At 43.7% G+C, this 16,668-nt stretch overlaps 1 protein-coding gene across 11 annotated transcripts in view; it reads left to right on the top strand.

Moving 5' to 3' along the window:
- Positions 1 to 1,717: 1,717 nt before the first annotated feature.
- LOC104351430 (transducin-like enhancer protein 1) overlaps positions 1,718 to 16,668 on the top strand; it is a 71,340-nt gene continuing 56,389 nt past the window's right edge. For all 11 annotated transcript variants that reach the window (XM_086479304.1, XM_086479301.1, XM_086479306.1 and 8 more), the window contains exons 1-4: positions 1,718 to 1,741; positions 2,390 to 2,490; positions 4,130 to 4,193; positions 4,287 to 4,331. In XM_086479304.1, coding sequence (XP_086335430.1) covers positions 1,718 to 1,741; positions 2,390 to 2,490; positions 4,130 to 4,193; positions 4,287 to 4,331 — 234 coding nt within the window. The remainder of the gene's footprint in view (positions 1,742 to 2,389; positions 2,491 to 4,129; positions 4,194 to 4,286; positions 4,332 to 16,668) is intronic.

Raw genomic sequence — 16,668 nt, 5'->3', positions numbered from 1 at the left:
GCGCGCACGCTGGAAACAGCCCCACCGCTCCGCCCCTCCACGCCCGCCCGCGAGTCCCACGTTACTTTGATTGACAGCTCAGACTCTCCACTCTCCTTCCCACCGACCTTCCGCTCCTCCCCGCGGCTCTGCGAGCTTCGCGCCCTCCTATTGGCCCGCTCGGAGCGCTCCTGCCGGTCGGCCAGAAACGGTTCCCAGCGAAAGGCTGAGAGGCGGTGGGACTCGGGCTCTCGCCATTGGTCCGCGGAGCCGGGGCGCATCACGGCCCCACGTTGGTATCGGGGTCGGCGATTGGCCGGCGGCGGCGGCGGCCCCCGCCGCGCGGCGGGGTGGGCGGGGCCGGGAGGCTGGTTAGCTCGCGGAGTGTGAAACCGCGTGCTAATGTAAGCGGCGCGGGCGAGCACGGCGCGTCCCGCTCGGCCGCGGCCGCGCACCCCGTCCCGCCTAGCGCCTCCCGCGGGGCCGCCGCGCTGCCCCTTCCCCGCGGCCGGCGCGGAGGGGAGGGAGGGAGGGAGGGAGGGGGAAAGGAGGAAAGGAGGCCCGTGGCGCTTCCGGCCGCTTGAGGCCGGATTTTTCTGCCGGGAAGAACTTTATCCCGGGTCGGCGAGGAGCGGTGGGGCAGCGCGGAGGACGGGGAGGATGAGGATACCGCCGCCGCGATGTTCCGTGCTCGGGGGGCTCTGGTGAGACGCTCAGCTCCGCGATGCGCGCCCGCCCGGAGGAGGCTGTAGTGGTGCCGTTGCACGAAGGAGCTTCCCGTCTGATTTAGCCCTGATACGGACGCTTTTGGTTTTTTTTTTTGTTTGTTTGTTTTTTTTTTACTTTTTTTTTCTTTATTTTATTTTTCACCGGCGGAGGAGGCGGCTTGGCTGGACGGGCCAGCGGTCATTTTGAGGCGTTTTGTTTTTCTTTTGTCCTAAGGACCTCTCTGTAACTAAACGGAAGAGTCTGTGCTGCGCGTGTGGTTCCCCCTCCTCTGCCCTCCTGCGTTTCGTGCATGTGCTACTGGAGCTGCTCCGATCAGGGCCGGCTGTGCAGAGACACCCCCCCCCCCCCCCCCGCCCCTTTATTCCTTCTGTCGCCTTCCTCCCTTGTTCATCGCTCTGTGTCTTGCCGATGACCTGGCCCCTCCGTCGACGCCCGGGAGCAGCGCGGCCCTCCCTGGAGACTTTCTCTCGCCCCTCCGGCTTGCGACGGTCCCGCCGCTGACACCACGTTCCGCTTCCTCCGGCTGGATTTTCCCCTCTTGACAAGAGGCAGCAGTCGGGAGAGGAGTCGCCTCCACCCGGGGTTTCCGGCCTTACAATTGCATCGGCAACTTGCGAGCCCGAGAGGTGGATTACCCACTCGAGCGGCGGGGCGGCCGCGGCCCGTCGGGTCCCGTCCCGTCCCGCCCGGGCGCTGTGGGCGCCGCCCGCCAGCCGGGGCGCCGCCGAAGGATCGCCGGGCGGCGGTCACCTTCCCGAGCACTGCCCGTCCGCCTGCCTCGCGCACCCCGAGCCCTCCCTGGAACAACAGCAACAAAGGACGCCGCGGCCGGAGGATGTCCCTGCGGCAGCGGCACTGAGCGGCACCTCGCGCCGCTCTCGCCCGCGGCGGCGGAGGGAAGGCGGCCGGCGGCTGTCACCGCTCCAGCCCCCTCGGCGCCCCGGGTGTTAGGGCGGGGGGCTCGCCGCGAAGAACCCCGCTGCGAGGGAGCCCCGCCGCGGCCGCAGCCATGTTCCCCCAGAGCCGGCACCCCGTAAGTACGGGCTGGGCCGCTGCTCCGCGGGCGTGGGGGTGCGGGATCGGCCGGGGAGCGGGAGCTGGGGCTGGGAGGTCCCGGGCGGTGCCCCGCTGCCGGCGCTGCCCCGGCGGGGCTCCCCCGCCCGGCTGAGGGCGGGCGGGCGCCCTCCCAAGTTTGTCCCCTTCTGGGAGGAGTGGCGCATCCTGCCTGCCGGCGCGGCCGGGGAGGAGACGCGCCCCCTCCCCTCCCCCGACCCCCTCTGTTTCCTGGACAACTTATTTGCCTTGGGAATGACGGCGGGTGTCCCGTAGCATCTCTCTCCCCGCCGAGCGCGGCGCCTGGGCTGGGGCTGGCCGTGCCCCCGTGGCGGGGGTCGGCGGGGAGGAGCCGGCACGCCCCGCTTTCGTGTAGACGGCGGCGGCAGGAGCGGGTGGGTCGGGGCCGGAGCGGCTCCCAGAGCCCGGTTAGCCTCGCCCCCAGCAGATGAGGGACGGGAAGGTGGGTAACAAGTGCGCAGCGCCCCGGGGCGGGAGCGGGCGGGACGGGCCGGGCTCTGCCTCCTTGCCTCCGTCCCGGCGGGCCGCGCCGCCCGCTCTCGCCGTGGGGCGGCCGCGCCGTGTCTGAACGTGCCTCTCTCTTCCGTGCCGGCCGCCGCCGCGCCAGACCCCGCACCAGGCTGCGGGCCAGCCTTTCAAATTCACCATCCCGGAGTCGCTGGACCGCATCAAGGAGGAGTTCCAGTTCCTCCAAGCGCAGTACCACAGGTGAGCGCTGGCGGGACGCCTCGGGGCCGGCCGGGGGTCGTTGCCCCGTCCCCGGCCGGGCCCGGGGGGCTGCACTGAACGGCCGCGGCCAGGCGGTGGCGTGCGGCGTCGCGGCTGAGCCCCGCCGCGGGCCCCGGCCGGTTCGGCGAGGGGCGACGCGGGGACCTCCGGTGCCCGGCGGTGGCGGGGTGTGCCCCGGGGGACGGGGCGCTTGAGGGAGGCAGACCTGCTCTGCGCGGGTCCATCCTGCCGATGTGCTGCCCGGGCAACTGCGGAAGGGAGGTGATGTCGAAGCGGGAGCGGTTCGGCGCTTGTATGCTTTAAAAACTAAAATGAAGTAAATTAAAATTGTTAGGGATCCTTAGGTGGAGGATTTTTTTTAAGTATATTGAGAGAAGACCTGCGCTAATTCTGTGGCACAGAGCATTAAGGAGGCTAATTCTCATGTTTGCTCATTTGTGTGTGGTGTTAATGCAAAGATTAATAAAATGCCAGCATGCGGTGCTTAAAGACCCAAGAAGGATTGTTAAAGCACATAAGTACTGGAGTACTAGCACAAAGTTGACGTGAATCAGCTGAAGCCGTGGCACACGTTTCTGATTGCTGTGCAGTCTGTCAAACGTTCTTGTGTTTGTGCTTGCTGCTGAAGTCCCCACAGAGATTTAGGGTATGGGTTTTTTCGTGCAGAGGGCAATTGGGGTTAAGGGTCATTAACCTTCCTTAATTTATACTTACCTAAACCTGCAAGATCTGGATAGGAATAAAAGCTTTTCAGGTTTCCCGGTTAGAAATCGCTTGGTTTTGATTAGGCTTCCTCTTTCTTACCTGTGATCCTGTAGTTATGGGAAATCGTTAGCTTGTTTAAGCCATTTATTACTTTAGAAATGCATTGCAAACTATAAACTTTCAGTGTCGCAACCATAAGGAAAAAATGCTGGCTTATGGACAAACTGTTCCCTAGGATGCTTACTAGTGTCATTAAAAAAAAAAAATTAAAAAATACTTTGCCAGAGTACAAAAGGAATGCTGAGCCATGTGCACTCAGTGAAAGTAATCAGAATTATAGCATTAGTGATGAGGTATACAAGTGCCAAATGCAACTTCTTTTCGTTTATGAAAAAAAAAAAAACAGAAAACGAACTAACTAGTAAATGATAGTCAAAGTTACTGATTTTCAAGCTGTGGGCAAGGTAACATTAGCTAGAACGTACTTAAGGTTAGAAATTGTAGACATACTCCAGTTGTAATTGTAAACGTGAGTGGTGTTACTTGGAAGTAATTTACTAAGCGTTGTATACAAAGTAATACCTCTGTTTTATTACAGAGAAATACTTTGGAGAAATTCAGATACTGTCCTAGCTCAAAAAGTTGTATCACTTCATAGCAGCTCTTTGTCAAAGCATGAAGATTCTGTATGTTTGGGTTTCAGAGGCAGTTTGGGTCTTACACAGTAGCCATGAAATACCTTCTAAATTTCCTGTTCAGCCTTTGTATTTAAAGTATAAATTTAATCTTTCTGTATTTGTGTGTTAGTTTATGATTTTTTTTTTAATTAGCTGCTTCTGTCAAAATACAAATAAAGTGGGTAGGTGTCAAAACAAATGACATAAGTTACATTAAAGTGTGATCTGTTTTGTAGCCTTAAATTGGAATGTGAGAAACTGGCAAGCGAAAAGACAGAAATGCAGAGGCACTATGTGATGGTAAGCATATTTGGTTTTTCTTTATTTCGGTAAATATCTCCTAATAAAATGTAAGCCAGCGTAAGAAAATAATATATGCTCCTTTATTTGCAGTATTATGAAATGTCGTATGGATTAAACATTGAAATGCACAAACAGGTAAGGCATTTTGTTTTCTAAACCACGAAATCTGCAGTCTGTCTAGTGCATTTAAAAGGTAGCTGTTCTTTTATGTTTGGATGACTGTATCATGTGTCTGAATCAATAGGCTGATTTGTAGCCATGATTAGCGAACCTTTGCCTACCTGCTGTCAGATGAGGTATAAATTAGGTTGAGCAACAAGGCTTTCTTGGTATTGGTACTGAAAGACATTGGCAAAAATAAAAGTCTTGTGTCTGCGGTTTCAAAAATATAATTCAGTGCTTTACATGGTTTTATTGTGTTAGTGTTAGAGCCTGTGATATGTAGAACTGGTCTTATGCATGTGTAGCATATGTAGTGATAGTTGCTCAAATCCTTGCCATTTAAAGGTATGAAAAGATTAGTGACTTGGAAAGCTCTAGCTATGACTATGAGTTTGCAAGTTCCCATAAAATTCACACTTATGGCCACTATAATGGTGAATAAAAAGGGTATTGAGCTGGAACAAGGCACTAAGGACCTCATAAGAGAAGAAAAGCTAAATGATTGCTCAGCCCAGAGGACCCTCAATTGAGTAGTCATTGTCTGCCAAATAAAGCATTAATGGCAGGGTGTAAGTATTCTGTAGATATGCTGACATTCACTTTTTCATCAAGATGCTGGTACAATAAGTCTTTCAGAAATCGATGGCCTCTTAAACAAAATTATCATTAGATGAAGTTGCACAGTTGGACACATTTCAAAGTGCAACAATACAATTCTTTCTTGATGTCTATGTGCTATTTCATCTAAAACTCTTGTTTCATTAAATTAAAGAGCATGGCTGACCGGCTAGGGCACAGTGGAGAAATTGATTAGTTCAGGCTTCGGATCTTCAGTATATTCAAAGAGTTTCATCAAGCAAGTGAATTGCAGAGTTGAAGTTTGCTTTTGTAACTCTGAACTCTTCGATTGTTTGGTTTTGTTTTCCTCTAAAAATATTGTATTTGATAAGGTGGTATTGCAATTCCATGATAATTCTGTCTGCAGAGCTGGATAAGTATTCTTGTGGTTTTTAGAGGTACACTTCTTTGGATCTAAAATGCTGGTAAAAGAAGAAATATTATGACAACCTTTTTTTTTGAAAAGTAATTCACTGAATATCTAGACAGAATAACTAGAGTAGTGTTTGACTTCGTTCTGTACCATAGCTGCATTAGTCTTGTGTTTTGTGTGAGGTGACTTTTGTAGGATTTGTGATTTGGAGACTTCTTTCTTGGATTTTTTTTTTCTTCTCCTAAACAACTTTCTGGCACACTGTAAGGAAGCCAGCATCCATATAACAGCCTCATTTGGTGCGATATGGATGTTGTTTTCAGAAGGTCTTTGAAAAGAACATGTAACTTCAGTAAATGTACTAGGAATTAACTTCAGGTAAAATCATTTAAGTCCACAAGATTAAAGTGTCAGAACTGAGGTTTCTGCTTTGACCTTAACATCTGTATAATGCAAGAGTTTAATGTTCTGTATGCGTGGCAACTATAACTACACACCCAGTAGGCAGTGATATTTCAGAAGCTTTTGAGATTTATGACAGACCATGTTGGTTCTAGCTGGGGAGAGTAGAGCACACTTACTCTGTGTATGCCATTAAGAAACGAATAAGGTTTTGAAGGCATAAATACATTTCCCTTGACATGAGACTCGGATACTATGCTTTTACATGCTAAGTAATTCCAATTTCCGATAAAAGTAGCAGCTTTGTGTTAAAGACTCTTGATTTAGATGCCTGCGATGAGAGTGCCAAATGGTGTTACAGCTCAGTATGTAGGTGGTCTTAAATTACAGGAAACAAAGAAAAATCTACCAGTGGCATTCTTCTGAATTTTCACCACTGATGATAAGTTCTGAGGAGGCTTTTGGCAGATAGTAATCATAATTCTTATTAAAACCGGTGACGTCTAGCCCCAAGGGAGTAGCCAGGCTCAAATTGATGCTTTTTGCTGGCTGATCACCAGCATGGCCTAAGTGCTCATTATGTTGTAGAGAGGGCCCTTGGAGCTCTCATTACATTTGACAGGAATTCTCTCTAGGGGGAAACTGGGCATTAGCTAGACTCCTGACAGGCTGAAATTATTCCTGCTTTATGGCTTATAACCAAATGCTAGCAAGGCATCATCAGGGGACACAAAAAATTGTCATTTCTGACAACATCTTTGTTACTGAAAAATGCAGTGATGGGGAAACTTTCCAGTGAACAAGCTTTAACGTTTTAAGGCCTCTCTCCTATGTGGATGTTGCACTCGCTCTGTGTGAAGCCTTTCAGAGTGCTTGGGCTGCTGTTTGGAGAAAGAGGAAAAAAAAACAAAACCTACACTGCAGCAGTGTTTCTTTATGCAGTGTGGTGTGTACATCACTGTTAAGGTAGAGTCACTTCCATAAAATGAAGTAGTTGCAGTTTGCATGTGAAAGGGTTGATTGACTTCTTGCACTGATACAGTTGCATCAGCTGTTCCTTCTTCATATAATTTGGTAATCTATTATAATTTGACTAAAACAAAGTTAGTCAGGACTTGAATGTTGCTATAAACAGACTTGAGGTGAACTTTCCATACACGAGTAGCTTTCTACTTGAATATGTTGCATTTGAGTCCAGAAGGGGCCACAGTAAGACTTCTTCACAACTTTAGCTTTAGCACTTTGTAGTCTTTAATTGCATAACTGTGTGCTTAAATTGAGGTGGTGCTGCTGCATTTCATCCTGCTGGCTGAACAGTGGTCAGGAAATAATCTTTTTGCCATATTTGTGGCTGGTTTGTGGGTTTAGGTTTTTTTTTTGTCTTGTTTCTGTGAGGGGTTTTTTATATTTTTTTTCTTTAAGAATTTCCAAGATTAGTTCTTAAGAGGATGTTCTGTGTGGATTCTTATACTGTTTACAGAGAAATAATTTTAAAGTGAATAGTTACTGTGGCTAAGTTTTGCATACCTGAAACAGAAACAAGCACCTGAGGATTTGTTTAGGATAGATGTGCTTGGTTCAGATACTGGTTTTGTATCTGTCAAGAAGACGGAATAAATAAGGACCTTTGGTGTGGTCTTAAGTTTCTCTTCTGTGTTACACTGTCCAAGTCAGATTTTCCCCACTGTGATATCCATGGCTGGCAAAGCAAATGCATCAACTGCTAGTGCTAAGATGTAGAGTTGGTTGGGTGTTAAAAATTCTGCTGTACTTAAAGGGTTGCTGCCCTTGGCTATCAGGGCAGCAACTCTTTATTTTCACCAGCTCTGTCTGTCATTTTATGTCAAAAGTCAGAAGATAAGACTTCCTGTGTGTTTAATGCTTAGATTGTTTAGGTGCAAGATTAGCTTTTGTTCAGTGGCAGGCAGCCAAAGAAAGAAAAATTCATCACTGCTGAACCAGCTGACAGACTATATAAACTACTACAGTATGTGGGTTTCTCTTCAATTTGGGTGGGTTATTGTGATCTCTGTGACCTACCTGAAGGCAGACCTGTCATCCAGTACTTTGCCTCTTGTAGAAGAGTATACAAACTCACAAACTGCATTATGGTAACCAGTTGTAAATGTCTGGTTTAGCCTGGACTGTTTTGTGGAATAATTTTTAATGCTTTACGGCAAAGGACAGAATCTTCTACTGATATCTCATTAGAACATCAGTCTTCAGGAGTGGGTTAAATAGAAGGGAATTAAGGAGCTTAGTTAGCTCTCTACAGCTCCTGAGTAGGATGGCTGTGCTGTTGAAAGGGATTTAAAGATAAATTAATTTTTTTCTTTTTTTTTTCCTTGCATTTTAATTATTTGAATGAAAAACTTCATAAATCCTTAAGGTTTTGGTGGTGTGCACTGAGTGTTTCAAGAGCATTTGCAGTTGGCACTGCCGCATAGCACATGCAAAACCTGTTTTTATTTAAAAGAGAAAATGGTTAAGGTTGATTGGGAAATAATATTTTTCACTCAAAAAATTGTACTTAGTCTACAAATATTTGGTTTCTAAATTAGTGGAGTTCTATCACCAGTGCAGCAATTTCAACCACAGCTAGAGTTGCCAGTTTGAACACAGAGGAAAGACTAGACCTCAGCTTTCAAACCACATTCATGCTCGAGGCCAGCATTATTGTAAAGGAGTTATCTGACAGATGCAGGGCACTGTGTGAAATATGTCTCCATGTGGCTTTTAGATAACCATATTGTCAGATAACATCTATTATGTCAACTCCTGATACAACTTAATCCGAAAGTATGTCACAGGGTAAACACTGTACATATGTTAAATACTACCTGATCAAACGCATTCCTACCAGCTACGTTGTTAAACTTCTCTTGCATTGCTGGAACTTATGTTGCCAAATGTCAGTTGATATACTTTATGGATTGGTTCAAGTGGGCCAAAGAAAAAAAAAAGGTGCTGGTATTTTTGGGAGCAGGGAGAAGAGTAAGAGTGAAAATGCTTTGTGAATGTACAATACCCTTTTGTCGCAACAGGTTCTGGGGAAGAAGCTGAAGCTTAACGCTTTTCCTCCTTCTGCTAGTTGTTATACCAAATCAAGCTGAGCATTTGAATTGCCTTTCCTTGCACCTTACTCCAGCATTTAAGTGTTTGTGGCAAAGTGGTAAAATTGCATTTTGTCTCCTGTGCAAAATGGAAGATAGGATCTTCTAGGTTTAATAGTAGGTCACCAATGGCATACAGTAAAAGCCTTTAAAAACAATTCTACATTAACTGGTGCTTATCAGAAGACTGCACAGTACTATTATTTTTAAAATTACAACAGTTTTGAGTAGAACTAATGAGATTATCTTTCCACTTGAGGTAAGATTTAGGGATATCTAATGGCAATTATGTCAAACACTACTATTTTTGTCTTTTGCATTGCACTTCTTAGTTGGACTCTGAATGTAGCTATTTCAACAGTACTAGTTACTCATTATTTCCTTTTGGAAAGGGGGAAAACCAGCAACTGACATGGAGGATCCTGATTTTTTCAGCATGTATTGTCAAAACAGCCAGTTTAACAGATCAGTCCTTATTACTGGCAGGCCATGGCTCTTGAAGTACTTGCAAGTTGGTCCTGTGTTCAACCTGAACTTGAAACCTGTGCTTTTGCATGTATCAAAATTCCATCTTAAGTACTTTGTGGAGGTAATCTTGTGTGACATCTCTGGGCAGCGCTTTCCAGTGACCATTGCCTGCCTTTTGTTGTTCTACTGTGCACCTCTGAGAAGAATCTGGCTTAGTCTTCTCCATAATCACTTATTTCAGCAATCAGATCTCCGCTTCTTGATATTAAATCTAACTTCTTCCTGATATGTTATGTGCTCTGATTACCTGATCGTCTTACTGGTGACAGTTAGAGACTTACTCCAGTTTGGCAGCATCTTCCTTCTTGCCAAAGAGGGGGAACAGAAAGGGGAAGAATTAATTTTAATCAGCCAGCTGGTTACAATCATACTGTTGCATCCTAGTATGAGATGTAAGCTTCATCAACAGAAGGGCATGGGGCTAATGCATATTCAACTTGTCCTCCAGGACACCCACGCGCTCTTTTGCAAAACTGCTTCCTAGTGTGTTTCCACCCTGGCTGTGCTGGTGTGGGGAGGAGGTTGTCACAGGTGCAGGACAAAACCCAATCTTTGCTTTGAACATGGTTTCCACTGTCTTTATTTGATGGCTCCTAGTTCTTGAAAAAGACAAGTCATTGCCGCCTAGCTGCTTTTTTGATGCACTCAAAATTTTCTATCTCTGTTGTAACCCATCTGCATTGACTTCTTTTCAGGTTGGGCAGTCTCTGCCTACACAGTTGTGTAGCTTGCTTTGATAATCTTTCTTGCTTTTCCCTCAACCTTTTTCATTTTTAACTTAGCCTGTTGAAATGAAGGGACTAGAGCTACATGCGGTTCCCAGGATGCAGGTGAACCAGAGATCTGTATTATCACAAAATCCTGTTTTCTGGATGTTCTTTTTTCTCATGCGTGTGTTGTTTTTTTTTTTCCCCTTTAGTAAATTTCCCAATATCTGATTTCTCTTTTGGCTGCCATGAAATACTGAACTGCTGGAGTCACCTTTCACATTTGAGTTCGTGCTCATGAATGATGATAAGCTCAGGAGCTATCATTTTACTTTGAGGCTAGGAGTACTCCCAGTGTGTGTAAATTTTGTTTATATATAATTCTTTTCCTTGCCTACTTAGACTTTTAAGGTCTTTTTGTAGTTCTTTAGCCATTGTTTTTGCTTTGAATGAATTCTTCTATGGAGCAAGCTTTCTTACTCACTACTTGCTATCTTTTCCAGGCTGCACTGCTGAACATATTCATAAACCAGATTGCAGTAAAGGCCTCTATGAAACTCCACCAGTGACCTGTTTACGGCATAGTGTTGGAGATGATTGAAGAGTAGATTAGAGCTTGCTAAAATTGAATTTACTCTTAACTGAACTCTAGTTTAAATCTGACTAAGTTTAAAAATCAGTTATTTCCTGAGGTTGTCCTTTTTAAATAAGAAGGCTTAGTGATGCACTTCTTCTGGTACTTAAAAAAAACAGCCTGCCCTGTTGCTCTGTTAAGATTCATATAAACAAATGGAAACAATGTTGAGTTCTCATGCTGGAAACCATAATCACAGTATGTTTAAGTGAAAATGCAACAGAAAAAGGTTTAGAGCATTATTTCATAGGGTGGTAGTGTTTTAAGTTTGTCAGTGTTGAGTATTATTTTAGTAAGCCTAGTTGTTATATACGGTCTAGTGTGGCAAAAACAGTTCAGGAAACTAATGAGTTTGCTAAGTTTCCCTGACCTTTTTATAATGATAAAAGTATTCTGTGGCTAAAGATAAATTGCACAGTGTTTAAGAAGAGTCTAATCTCTAATTGTGGATCAGCGGAGTTGCTCTCACCTTTAGGTTCTTCAGATATATGAACAAATTAGCACAGACGATTAAATTACAGATTAAAGTTCTTTGAGAGGTGTTGTGTAACCTTTGTGGGAGGGCTGGTTATCTGGAAATATTTTGTACTTATGTGATCTGAAGAGCTAACTAGCCTTTTTGGCTATGTGATAACAAAACAGAAAACTGACGTTAATTTGTGTTTTGGTGTAGGGTGGGGGTTTTTGTTGTTGTTCTGATTTATTCCCCCCCCCCCCCCCCCTCACCTAGCAACATAGATGTTCTTTTTTTCAATTCAGTCTTTCTTTACTCTTCTTGAAGCTTTTTTGATGTTTGTGTAAACAGTCGGTCAAAGCAACTTACTTGTAAGGTGACCAGTCAGTGTATTGACAAGAACAGACACAATAGAAAACTGCATTAGGAGGCAAGCCATTGGGATTTGCAGTAAATATATTACAGAACACAAGTGAATTGCCGATACTGCTTGTTTAGCAGTTTGCAAGGGCAATGGTAGTATGGATTTTTGAATTAGAAGGGAAGGACTGTTCTTTCTCTGTGCTGGAACATCTAGTTGATGGCTGAGGATAAAATTGATTTAGAGAACAAAATGCTGTCGCCTCTATTTGTGTCATTTTAAAGGCTTCTGTGGATTAGCAAGCAAAACCAAAAAGATAGCTTTCAGTTTTGGAGAAGAGGAGCAAGAATGGGTATGGTTGTTCAGCTGCATCTCTATTAGGTATTAAGTCTATAAGGAAACCTGCTTTTGTTAGGTCAGGAAAAGGAAAGGATATGTGAAACTGGATGGGTTTTATGATTTGTGGAAACCTGCCTATTTGTGAAATTGGTTGTAAGTGTTCTAAACCCCCTGAATTGCTGTGCTCTCTGCTTCATGCCATGATGACCTCAGCTTTTTAAAATGTAGAAGTTTGAATTAGATCCCTGGGGGGAGGGAATGAAAACCCCGAAATTTCTTGGGAGAAAATAACTAATAGATCATTCTTCTGCGGTATTTCCACAACAGTTTCCATTTCCATTTACAAAAACCAAAGGTTTGTGTTGTGGTTTTTTTGTTGTTGTTTTTTTCTTTTTTTTTTTTTTTAAAAAAAAAAGCTGAAATGTTTATTGCTGTTCTTCATGTGTGAGTTTGGGTGTAAAGTCATTCTGAATTTCTGGGGTTTTGTAACTGGTTATAAGGTTTCCAGCTGTTACTTTGCAGACTGCTAGCTGTCTGTGGCCTCAAATGATCGACATAAATTGAGAGTTAAGCGAACACCAAATCTTTAATTAACAAGACCTATGGGAAGCTCTTAGGTTGTTTTATCTTTTTTTTTAACTGAAATATGAACTGTAGAATCACAGCACTATAAAGGACCTCATGTCTCGTTGTGTCCTAGCAGGATCAGCTATACCAGTGTCATTGCTGATAGGGTGCTTGTACTACCTGTTAGCAACGACTTAATGGCAGCGGTGACTTGCAAGCTCTCTAGGTAGCAGAGTGCTTTTATGACCTCGCTGTTTAAATGCTTGTCTAGTTACTACTTCAGTTTCTTCTATTGCAGCTTCACCTCTTTACTATGCATTTTCTTCCCCTGCCTTCCAGAACCATTTTGTATACCTCTGCAGTCTAATGTTCATTCTGTGAATGTTGTTGCCCAGCTGAAGTACACTGCCCGAAATAAGTGGAGTACTCCAGGGGAGGAAATGCCATGCTGAGTAGCATAGAAGGTTTACTTAGCGTACAGCTTACTGTGGTGACAGCCTTTTTTGCAACAGGATGCTATTGACTTACGTTCAACTTCTGATCCGCTGTGACCAAGAGATTCTTTCCTGGCCCATTATTTCTTTTTCCTTTATGTTGCTGTCTAGGCATGCTATTGCCCTTTATCCCTATTTATCCCTATCCTTCTTTTCCTTTGTAGTCTATTTTTCTATTCACTGCAAAGTGAGTTCTGAAACTATTCTACAGGATATTCTGTCTTTCTCAGTTTGAGGTTCTCTGCAAATTAAGGATTAGGGCAAATGAAGAGATCTTTATGCTTGTTAGTGGGAAATACTGAAAAGTACTGGACCTATCATGCACGCAAAACTTCTAATTTGCAAAAGAGAAGGATGTATTCATACATGGTTTAATCGTAAAAGTTTTGTACTTGTTCCCATGAAAGTTTTAGCTGTGCTGTCTGTGTTGCTCCTAATAGTGCTATGACTGTCAAGTTCCTAGCGAAGATGTTATCATCTGCCTTTTAGCCATAATTACTCTATCTTTTTGGTCATTGAATAATTCTGATGTTGTTTACTTCTGATAAATACTTCTGACTTGTGATTTATATCCCTTTTTGACCTAGATGTTTATGGATAAGAGGCTTTTTAATCCCCCAAATTTAAGGAATAGTGATCAAGCTGGAGTGACTTTGCTCCTTCATTTGCTGTTTTGTCTGTTGACACTGTCCTTTCATAGCTTCCTATCCACTTGATATTTGCAGGATCTGCAAGGTGTCCACTAACTGGTTCAGCATTCGCTTGTCCTTGCTTATTCAGCCCTAGTCAATTTGAAGATGTTTTACTTGGGAACAGTCTGATCTGTTCCTTTCCCATTTAAACTCCAGTGTTGAACTTATATTAATTATGTGGTTGCTAATGATTCTTGTATAGTTAAGACAGATGCAAAAAACTATAGACCTTCTGACCTTATTGGTGTCCCTTGACCTTTCTTTCCTTTTCTAATTGAGGGGATTGAGCCATATTTTTTTGTCCTCGTCTGAGTATCGCAACCTGTAAAGCAGTAGCTTTACTTTAGCTGTTGCTTACTAGTGGCACATAGTTGCAAGAATGTGCTTGTTTTTGTATGTTCATACCGCCTCACCTGACCTAACTTCCACTTCCTATATGCTTCCCTGTTTCTATGAGGTTAGTTAAGAGTATGGGATTTAGTATCTTAGCACAATTCCCTCTCTCCTCTTTTCCCTCTGTCCCTTCCTTTTCCATTCTCAGATGTATTACCTGTCATTCATGTCTTTAATATTATTTCATAAAGAAAATGTCAGCTCTCCATAATGCCATTTTGTCTCCCTCCTCAGGAACAGGTCCTGTAAAGCTGATCTTCCCAGTTGGCATTTGCTTTCCTGAAGTCTTACTGGCTTTTTCATTCTTCCTTCCTGTCCCAATGATTATAAAATCTGCAGTGACTGTCAGTCTCAATCAAATTAGTTTCTTTTTGGACAGTAAGCAACCAAATATATATATAAAAAAATTAATAAAATGGGGAAGAAACTTACTGACGTGTTCCTAAAGTTTTGCTGAAAGATTTCCAAACCTTTTTCCCATGTAGTGAAAATCTCCATTATTTTCACCTTCCTTGCGAATCCTGTGTGGTGGGTCATTATGCTATTGCTAACAAGAGTTTTGAGTCCTATTAACTTGTTATTCAGTAGTGAGTCACCTGATGGCACCTGAAGCAATGATATAAACACCTTTTTAAGGTCTTAAATTGTTTCTCTGACTTGACAAATTTTTGAAACTGAGCTGTGAATACACGAAGTATTGTGAAATGGTAAAATTACGTTGAAGATAGAAAAGTGCATGTGACTTGGTAAGTTTAATTTGGTGGTTATTTCTAAAGTTCTGGTGCCTGTATTATGTTGAATTTTTTGCTTGTGTTTCAGGCCCTTGTCTTAATGTGTATTCTTTTTTGTCAGATGGCATGCTTATTGTTCTAGTTAAATCCAGATGCTACTACCATTATATTCTTACTTGGGTGTTGATAAGGACTGAATCCTGACTGGGAGTTCTGTTATTGACCTGCATACTGTAAACTTATATGTTGAGGAATTTTATGCTGCAATTTTTAGAAACTGTGTCGTTCTAGGCATTTCTCCAGCTATGCAAGAGCTCTAACTTCCTATTGACAACGCAATAAAGTGGCTCGGTGTGGCAAGTGCTGCAAGGATGTATGCAGAAATTTGGATGTGGCTCGTGGGAGTGGGAGCAAAATAGGAAGTAGTTTTAAAATAATGTCCTAAACTAAATGAAAAGCCAACAGGGTTCTTTTCTGATAGGGATGTAGCAGTTCCAGATACTCTGGGTTTTTTTTATGCTACCTTTCTTTTTCCATTCTTTTTGTCTCCTCCTTGTCCATGTATAGTGTAATATTGCTCAGTTGTCCAGAGTTGATTAGCTCTTAATGTTCTTGAGAGTAATAATGCAAAACATGCTGGACAATTTTGGAGACCATGCTTCTTCTAGAGCACCATAAGAGCATGTGAAAGTGCAGTCCTGTGGGAAGAGGGAAGGTCATCTGAGAGCTTATTGTTTCCCCCAAAAACCTCGTTCCCATCTTTGTTCTGGTAGTTTGGGCTCCTCTGCTACCTGATGGATGCCCCCAGTGAGCCTGTTCAACTCACTGATGTGGTGGTCTACTAAGCTGGCCCTTTTCCTCCTCCTATAGTAATGTTTTCTGCTTGACTAGTTAGATGAAAGTCCAAATGTCTCCAGCATGGTTTGAAGAAAGTGTGTCTCTGGAAGCAAAGGTGGCAAGGCCTCTTCTGGATTGGAGTCAGCCTCTGACTTGCTCAGCATCTCATGGAATCTAAACAAAAGTGGGAACTGTGTGTGCTGGAAAAAACTTGGAAGTAAAATAAAGCTGTGTGCTTACTTCAGAGGTTTAAATGCTTCCATATGTATTGGAGGTTGTCTTAGGCATGGAGACTAAGCTGTGGAACTAAAATTTGGATAAGCACACCTTTTGTAGTTGCGAGTGCTTGAACAAGATGGGCTAAAGTTGGATTAAAGGAGAAATGTGATAACTGTCCTGTTTAGCCAAGTTTAAGAATAGTCTTGACATAGTGAAGATGTGTGAAAGGAGCACTTTAACATCCTGACAACAGCTGCTTTGTTGCCAGTTGGCTTGGGTTCAGCAGGATTTACAGCTGCAAATGGGGTGGGCAGTTGTGTACAGTGATTCATTGACAGCTACACAGCAGCCTCTCTCTATTATTATAGAAAGCATTAAAATTAGACATCTGAAATATATCCAGTCACTTCATTTTACAGTTGAACTAAGTCCAAACCTGTAGTAGATGTTTGGCAAGTGTAGCCATTGGCTTGTGCAACATATGTAGCTTATGTTTGAATTAACATGACCTTTCTGTAATTTAAACTGACATCTAAGAGGATTCAGATAAATGTAGTTTTGGTACTGAATTAAAAAAAAATACTAATTTCACTTTGGAAACTATCTAGCATTCTGTGGCTTTGTAATTTTGAGGTTTTATTCTGTTAATATTTCTGTTATTTCTTCCTCTCCCCACTCCCACTTGCAATATGGTGGTGTTTTGGTTTCTTCATAGCTAAAGATTTTTCATGCCAGTCTTCTGGAGTTTTGATACCATCATCTTGTGGGTGGCTGACCTCGCAATTAAAATGAATAGTACAAATGTGGGGCAGAGGAAAAGCTGTATTTGTTAGTGATTCATCATGTTA

Source organism: Leptosomus discolor, chromosome Z (assembly GCF_034619465.1).
Source record: "Leptosomus discolor isolate bLepDis1 chromosome Z, bLepDis1.hap2, whole genome shotgun sequence".
Classification (NCBI taxonomy): domain Eukaryota; kingdom Metazoa; phylum Chordata; class Aves; order Leptosomiformes; family Leptosomidae; genus Leptosomus; species Leptosomus discolor.
Note: the sequence above shows the minus strand (reverse complement) of the source record. Positions and strands in the feature narration are given on the sequence as shown.